Below are 8,419 nucleotides of genomic sequence, written 5' to 3'. Positions count from 1 at the left end.
GGCAGCTTGTCAGCTGCTATTAGACGTCTACTGACCGCGGCCCTAAGCACACGTCCTACACACCAAACGCTGCGGACACTGTGCAAGACCAAGTCAAAGCTGTGCATGGGTGTGTGTGTGTGTGTGTGTGTGTGTGTGTGTGTGTGTGTGTGTGTGTGTGTGTGTGTGTGTGTGTGTGTGTGTGTGTGTGTGTGTGTGTGTGTGTGTGTGTGTGTGTGTGTGTGTGTGAATAGCTGCAGTTGTGTGCCTCTGAGTGTGGGTTGGTGTGGATGTGAATGAGTTTGTGAATGGTTGCAGGTTTGTGCCTCTTTGTGATTGTGACTGTGTGTGTGTGTGTGTGTGTGTGTGTGTGTGTGTGTGTGTGTGTGTGTGTGTGTGTGTGTGTGTGTGTGTGTGTGTGTGTGTGCGGGTCGTCAGCCTCCTTGCAGACAGAGCTGCTTCACCCTGGAGGCGTGTGTCAGGGTGTAACTCTGCAGTCTTAATTAGGCTCTTGGTTTCCTATGGGGGCCACTACAAGCCTGTCCCCAGTCTCAATTTGGCACGAATGATTTCCGTCTTCCTCTGGGATCTTCAGCGCTCCAGGCCGGCCCCGGGGCCAGAGCCAGGGGACGGCGCCCGGGGCCGGGCCAGGTGCGGCCCACTGAACCTTCACCCTTTGCTTTTGGTTCTCTTTTTGGTTTGGAACAATTCAAATATATTCATGCTGAAGTTAATGTAATTCAGTCCCATTTCATGGCACACTGCTCCTGCCTCTGTGTTTGATTGAACGGCGTATTATATGAACGGCAGGTTGGCAGTATCTGCATTCTCTGGATTGGCCAGTACTCACTCTTTCTCTTCCAGAGATAAACCTCGGCCATGAAACCAGGCATGTCTTATAGACTCCAAACCTTTCTTTGTATTTTTTCCCTCCCGTCTTATACTCTGGCGTCTGAGAAGTGTGAATCCCCCTCAGCCACAGGACCACGGTGGTACCCCCGGTGGTCCTGTCTCCCAGAGACCTGTCTCTGGGAGACAGGGCTGCTGGACCACAGGGGTACCACCGGGGCACCACGGAGGGTACCCCCCGTGGTGCCCCGGTGGTCCAGCAGCCCTTGTCTCCCAGAGACCTGTCTCTCGGTCTCCTCGCTGCAGGAGCCAGTGCACCTCGGGCGGGAGGTCGGTCCTGGCCGTCATCACGCTCCCGGCTGTGTTTGTTCTCTCGCAGACGTTCTCGCCTGGTACTTGTGGGGAGCCGGAGGTCTGCCTGGGGCAAAGGCTTCCTCCGGTCAGCGTGCAACGTGGGTTTATTGTAGTTTTACTTTGATATGATCTACTTGTAGGTAATGAGCCAAATCCATCTCCTTAGCTGCATTTAGATAATCTTAGGTTTATAATTTAAACTGTGTCATTCAATTAGGCTAGACCCTTTTGTTGCCGTCTCATTCCGTTTGTTGAGTTAGGTGTCGGTGTCGACGGCTACTGCACTGAAGACGTGGAACACAATCCTCCTCCAAACACTCGTGTTCTAAAGAAAACCCTCGGGACTGGAACACCTCCACTCCCCGCTGGGTCGTTAACAACACGTGATCACAACATCCTGGTTCATCTTTAAACTGTTTCATTGAAATGTAATGTTCTTGTTTGCATTTGAAGACAGAAAAAGCCAAACTAGATAGAAGGTCCGTTCTAAACCCTGCTCCGGTCTGTCACGACGCTCCAGAGTTCCCTCATGACAGTTCTTTCACTCTCCTTCCTGCATCTGGAAGGAACCAAACGAATAATCCAGAAAGAACCTTCACCCAGCAGGATCATATCTCCGACTCCTTGCGCAGCGGAGTCTGATCCAGGCCGAGCTTCACGTGCTCCTCCGGCCGCGCTGGAGGTTCCCTCAGAGCTCCGTCCTTCATCACCTCACCTTCGTCCTCCTCATCCCTGCTGATGAAGGCCAGCTCGTTCTCATAGCAGAACGAATGACCGCTGGAGGTCGAACTCTTCTGGTCATCGATGTCCTTGGCGCTGCATCGCGGCGTGGAAGGGACCTCGAAGGTCTTGTGAAAGTGTGCGTAGTCCACCTTGTAGTGGTTCCTCTCCTCAAAGACCACCGGCTCAAACCGGTACCCCCACAGGATCTCAGAGGAGAGGTAGGAGCTGCGGGCCTGGGTGGTCATGGCCGTGGCCTCCACCATCCCCTCCAGAATGATCACGATCTCAAAGTCCGACGTCACCAGGTCCTGCTTGCTGATGCCGAACAGCGGGCTCTCCTCGTCGATCTCGTGGATGATGGTGATGGGGGCGACCAGGAAGAGCCGGTCGATGCCCTTGTCGTAGCCGACGTTCATGTCGATCTGGTCCAGGGGGATGTACTCGCCCTCCTCCGTCAGACGGGGCTTGACCAGCTGGGCACGGACGTGGGCCTCCACGATGTGGCTCTTCCTCAGGTTCCCCACCCGGAACATGAGCGACAGCTTCCCGTCCCGCATGGCGATGACGGCGTTGTGGCTGAACAGCAGCGTCTTGGCGCGCTTCTTGGGCCGCGCCATCTTGACCATGATGGCGCCGATCATGAAGGCGTCGATGATGCAGCCCACGATGGACTGCAGCACCACCATGGAGACGGCCATGGGGCACTCCTCCGTCACGTAGCGGGCGCCGTAGCCGATGGTGGTCTGCGTCTCCACGGAGAACAGGAAGGCCGCCACGAAGGTGCGGACCTGCATGGTGCACGGCGTGAAGCTGTCGTCGTCCTCCCCGGCCTCCATGTCCCCGTGCAGCAGGCCGATGGCCCAGAAGGCCAGGCCGAAGGTCAGCCAGGACGCCACAAACACCAGGCTGAACACCAGGAACATGTAGCGCCAGCGGATGTCCACGCAGGTGGTGAAGATGTCCGATAAGTAGCGCGAGGACTTCTCGTCCATGTTGGAGAAGCTGATGTTGCACTGGCCGGTCTTGTTGACGAAGCGGCCGTGTGCTTTGCGCCGCGTATGGATCTTCCCGTTCCCGAAGCTGCCCACGGCCGGCATGGCGCCCAGAGGCAGGCCTCGCTCTTCACAGGACACGACGCTGTAGTGGGGGCTCCGTCCAACACTCATGCCTTTGTCAGGACCAATGAGACGGGGAGATGAAAGTCTTTCACCAGCAGAACGTCGGTATGTTGTGTTATCGTGACGTCAGCCAGTTCTGGGGAGGACAGAGGAACAAGCAATATTCAGTTCTACTCGTGGCACAATTCTCTATTATATTGATAGTTTCGCTAGCACCTCACTTCCCAATCCAAAGATGCAACAAATGCGTCATTGGTTTTGACTTAATTGACATTCAAATGTTTTTAATGTGATAGATGTCTGGTGTTTCCAACAGCGTCCTATTGGTTCAGAGCTTCTGTGCTAACAGAATCAGATAGAATGATCGAATTACTTGTTATTTAATTTCCTCTGACAAGTTGCTGCTCCTGTTCTATCTTTAGAAACGCTCTGTCGGGATTACGTTGAGAATGCAGTCAAGCATTTGGACACATAAAAGAAATAAATGAAATAAATACAAACAATCGAATAATTCTTACAGTCCGCCGTCACGGTTTGATAATACAAGTCTTCTCTGTGAGATAAACATTAATAAGCAGCCAGCCTCGAGTCAGAAGCCCCACCACTCTGAAGCCACCTGTTTGCTGGAGTCATCACCAGACACAACTAGAAGCTAGAGTACTATGTACAAATAAAGGAGTGAAAGATTAGACCGACAGAGGGAGAGGGACAGGTTGATCCCCTGAAGCCCTGCACAGTACTACAGGCATGGCATTTTGATATTATTTTGTTTATTATAATTTTTATTTGCATTCATCCAATCAATAATCATCATCTTAATTGCTTGTTTAAATTCATTATAACAACATGAGCCACTAAGATTTGATTGATTGAGTTATTGATTTTGAATCCAGATTGGCCACTGATGCTGAAGTCCATTACGATGCCCTCTGCTCTGTGCTCAGGCTAATGGCTCGCTAAGCTATTTAAACGCAAACAGTCAAATGGATGTACTGGTGTTCCCTGTTACAGAGAGAAGCTCCATCAGCAAACAAACCCTCATTCTGTTCTTAAATGGACGTTGCTAAATCATTCTCCAGCTGCAATGGAGGTCAGTACCCACAGATTTCACGGTTTATTGTGATACTGTAAAGTCATGTTTTGTTTCTACTGAAGAAAAATCAACTGGTGGTTAGACTTGAATTTGTATGAATTGGTGTGCGTGTGTCTTTGTCTGTGAATGTAAGTGTGTTATTGTGTGTCCGTGTGTGTATTTCTGTGTGTGTGTGTCTGTACGTGTGTGTATTTCTGTGTCTGTGTGTGTGTGCGTGTTTTTTTGTGTATGCGCATGTATGTGTGTGACTGTGTGTGTTTGTATATGCGTGTGTGTGAGTTTGTGCACGTGCACTCGTGTGTGTGCGCTCGTGTGTTTGCGCACGTGTGTTTGTGTTTGCGCACGTGTGTGTTTGTGTGTGTGTGTGTGTGTGTGTGTGTGTGTGTGTGTGTGTGTGTGTGTGTGTGTGTGTGTGTGTGTGTTTATGGTGACGGTTCCTGAGAACTCCAGTTGCTAGGAAGCGAGACGTGGGGTGGACCAGGGATATTAATATCTGACATTCTGGGAGCCGGTTCTTCAGCACTCAGCGAGCAGATCACTGCGCTGCCAGGATCTGACAACAGGCTCACCGCGCTACACATCTCCCACTCGCTATTCTGACCTTATCCATGGATACATGGTTAGCTAGATGGACAGACAGACAGACAAACAGACGGACAGACAGACAGACAGACAGACAGACAGACAGACAGACAGACAGACAGACAGACAGACAGACAGACAGACAGACAGACAGACAGATAGCTAGCTAGATGCTGAGACAGATAGACAGACAGACAGACAGACAGACAGACAGACAGACAGCTAGCTAGATGCTGAGACAGATAGACAGACAGATAGCTAACTAGATGGTTCGATAGATACACACAGATAGACAGCAGACAGACAGACTAATTAGTAGTACACACATTTTAGTGTACATTTCTTATTCTTATATCATTGCACTAAGAATAACAGCAGAGGTAAAATAACAACAATGCCAGGAACATATGTTCATGGTAGAGATAATACCGATCTCCGACAGCGTGGCTGGCGCCCCGGGCGGCGCTGAGGGGTATATTTAGAGGTGCGATCAGCCGCGCAGCCGCAGCCTGTCAGGTGACGGCAGCTCACCTCCGTTCCTGCGCCTCCCGGAAAACTGTTGCATTTTCTGAAGCGGCTTCTGCTCTCTGAGACCCCCAGGGCTCCGGGGTTCAGACCAGGCAGTCGATCAGCAGTACCCCTGCTGTGGACCCCCCTCCCTCCATCAAGTGTCTCCCCTCCGGGCAGCGAGCGTCTCGGTGGAGGTCGTAGCGTCCGGAGTCGGGATCACACCGGAGTCCTCTCAGGAGCGTTTGTTTTGTAGAGCACATGCGCCATCTTGGTCCGACGGCTCTGCCACAGAGCTCGAGACCCCCGGCCAGGTGGGGGCTGTTCTGCAGAAATAGCCGGGCTCCAATCAGGAAGTGACGTCGATCAGTCAACCTGTCTCTGATGTGGCTATCCCTCCCTCCCTCGCCTCAGTCTCCTCGTCAGGAAGCTCTCTGCTGTCTGATCGCTGCGCTGTGGACCTCACTCTGTATCTCTCTCAGTGTCTCTCTCTCTCTCTCACTCCAATCTCCCTCTCTCTCTGTCTCTCTCTCCCTCCGATTCCCCTCTCTCTCTATCCCCCCTCCCTCCCTCCCCCCCTCCCTCCCTCTCCCACTCTCTCTCTCTCTCCCTCTCTCTCTCTCTCACTCTCTCCCTCTCTCTCTCTCACTCTCTCTCTTTCTCTCTCTGTCTCCGTCTCTCTCTCCCTCCGATTCCCCTCTCTCTCTATCCCCCCTCCCTCCCTCCCTCCCTCTCCCTCTCCCAGTCTCTCCCTCCCTCCCCCCCCTTCCCCCTCCCTCTCGGTGACACCGTAGCTCCTTGGCATTTGGAGCCTGTGCTGTGTCTTTGTAGCGGTGTGTGTGTGTGTGGTTGTGTGAGTGAGCGTGCGTGCGTGCGTGCGGTTTGCGGTGCCACCTGATGCTGTGAGGCGCTCGGGCCGATACGTTTACGTACAGTAAGCAGTCCTGGATCAAAACATCAGCTGCCCCCCCCGGGACCCCAGAGACCCCAACAGACCCCACTGGGACCATGGACCCCCACAGCCCCCACCGGGACCCCACAGCCCCCACCACAGCAATATAACCTTTTTAATATTTATATGTTTTCATGATTGTTGATGTTATCGTCAGTCTCCCCTGATGGTTGCATGTTGCGTAATGTTCTACAGACCATAATACCACTGCGTGTTCCTTTGTCTCCTGGTGTCTCACACTGCGATGTCACGACTGATGAGTCGATCTCATCTCCTGACTCCACGAGCAGTTATTCTGGGAAGCGTTGGTTCATGGCTCGCTCCTCCCGTCAGAACAGAACTCACCGTGTTCAGAGCTCCTCCAGGGTCCGCTCCTCCGGGGGGAGAACCAAAAGCCGCTCACACCATCTCTTTCTTCTGGTGATGCTCTCTGGGCCTGGGAGGGGCACACATGCCCCTTTCACACCGCCGCAAAATCGGGGCCGGTTCCGGGCCAGTTCGGAGCTAGGGCCAGGGCTTTGGTTTCACACCGCCAAAGAACCGGCTCCGGCCCCTAAAAACCGGTTCAACTCTGGCCCCGCTTTAGAGCTGGGCTAGAACTAGAACCGCTTTTACGCCGGGGGCAGGGGGCGGAGTTATCCGTACCTTCATAAACAGGAAGACCAACGAAGACCGGCATTTTTTAAAACACCGAAGTAAACAATGGACGTGAATCCGTGTATGGTTCTTTTTTGTTTTTTCTGATTTTGTTTTAAATCGGAATATTCAAAGAACGAACCATACACGGATTGAATCGAAGACGAAATTGTTGTTGTTGTGTTTGAAACTGGCGCGAGGGTTCTTCTGCGCGCCTAACCTGACGGTTGATCATTGTGTGGTGGTTCAACGCTTCCAACGCGTCAACGCAGCCAGATGAGTCCATGTCCATGCAAGTGAACGGAGCGTTCCCTCTTCGTCATAACTATCAAACCAAACATCCTTCACATTCACCGAGCGAACATTATGAAAGTAAAATGCACATTTCTCGCTAAAAATGTTTCCATAAACGCATTTGATGGCGTAACTATGTTACTATTTCCACCCAGAATAAAGAAAGATGTCGGCCGTATGCTTCTGTCCAAGCTCACTAGCGGAGACGTTTGCAGTGACGTCATGACGTTGCTCACGCCGGCTCCATGGCTGGCTCTGGCCGGTGTGAAACCAACCGGTTCTTAACTGGGGTAAGGCTGGAACCAGTTTGGAACTGGCCCTAGCACCAGCCCGGAACTGGCTCTCGGTTCTTTTTGGTGTGAAAGCGGCAACAGACACTCACATCCTCTAACCAGCTTATCAACCGGATCTAACTAGCTGATCAACCGGAACTAACTAGCTGATCAACCGGAACTAACTAGCTGATCAACCGGATCTAACTAGCTGATCAACCGGAACTAACTAGCTGATCAACCGGAACTAACTAGCTGATCAACCGGAACTAACTAGCTGATCGTCCGGAACTAACTAGCAGATCAACCGGAACTAACTAGCTGATCAACCGGATCTAACTAGCTGATCAACCGGATCTAACTAGCTGATAGCAATATCAGCTAGAGTATGTTCCCATAGAGTGGTGTGTGAGTGTGTGTGTGTGTGTGTGTGTGTGTGTGTGTGTGTGCGTGTGTGTGTGTGTGTGTGTTTCTGCACATGTGTGTGTCTACCTTTGTGTGTGTCTACCTGTGTGTGCCCGTGTGTGTGCGTGTGCGTGTGTGTGTGTGTGTGTGTGCCCGTGTGTGTGTGTGTGCGTGTGTGTGTGTGTCTACCTGTTTGTGTGTGTGTGTGTGTGTGTGTGTGTGTGTGTGTGTGTGTGTGTGTGTGTGTGTGTGTGTGTGTGTGCCCGTGTGTGTGTGTGTGCGTGTGTGTGTGTGTCTACCTGTTTGTGTGTGTGTGTGTGTGTGTGTGTGCCCGTGTGTGTGTGCTCTCTAACACACGGTGCTTCGCGCCGGCCCGTGTTGCGGTGGAAGTGGGTTACAGTCGTCTGAGCGCCGCCCAGCTGGGGGCAGATGATCCGTTAGGGGGGCTGTCCACCGAGCTATTTCAGGCCCGTCCCCGGCCGGCTCCCCGGGCGGGGGGCGCAGGGGGCCGCGCCCCGGCCAGCCTAACTACAGACTGATCCAGGGCAGACGTGATGCCCTGGATCATTCCGGGGGTTTCAGGGCCCCACGCCCTGAAACCCCCGGTGTCCCCCACGCCCTGAACCCCCCCAGTGTCCCCCACGCCCTGAAACCC

The 8,419-nt window shown here is 52.8% G+C and overlaps 1 protein-coding gene across 2 annotated transcripts in view; it reads right to left on the bottom strand.

The window, feature by feature from the left end:
* LOC115531560 (ATP-sensitive inward rectifier potassium channel 12) overlaps positions 1-5,713 on the bottom strand; it is a 7,029-nt gene extending 1,316 nt beyond the window's left edge. The window contains exons 1-3 of one of the 2 annotated variants that reach the window (XR_003973909.1): positions 5,230-5,713; positions 1,110-3,159; positions 1-1,001 (exon numbers count right to left, since the gene is read on the bottom strand). The exon at positions 1-1,001 is cut by the window's left edge and continues 1,316 nt beyond it. Coding sequence is in view for 1 of the 2 variants with exons in the window: in XM_030340915.1 (XP_030196775.1) it covers positions 1,791-3,071 (1,281 nt within the window). In the remaining variant the exon portion in view is untranslated. Of the gene's footprint in view, positions 3,160-5,229 lie in introns of both variants that reach the window. The other variant, XM_030340915.1, reaches the window with a different exon arrangement.
* Between the last annotated feature and the right edge of the window lie 2,706 nt (positions 5,714-8,419).

The sequence above is a fragment of the Gadus morhua genome, chromosome 2, assembly GCF_902167405.1.
Source record: "Gadus morhua chromosome 2, gadMor3.0, whole genome shotgun sequence".
NCBI classification, from domain to species: Eukaryota; Metazoa; Chordata; class Actinopteri; order Gadiformes; family Gadidae; genus Gadus; species Gadus morhua.
This window is presented reverse-complemented; position numbering and strand designations above follow the sequence as displayed.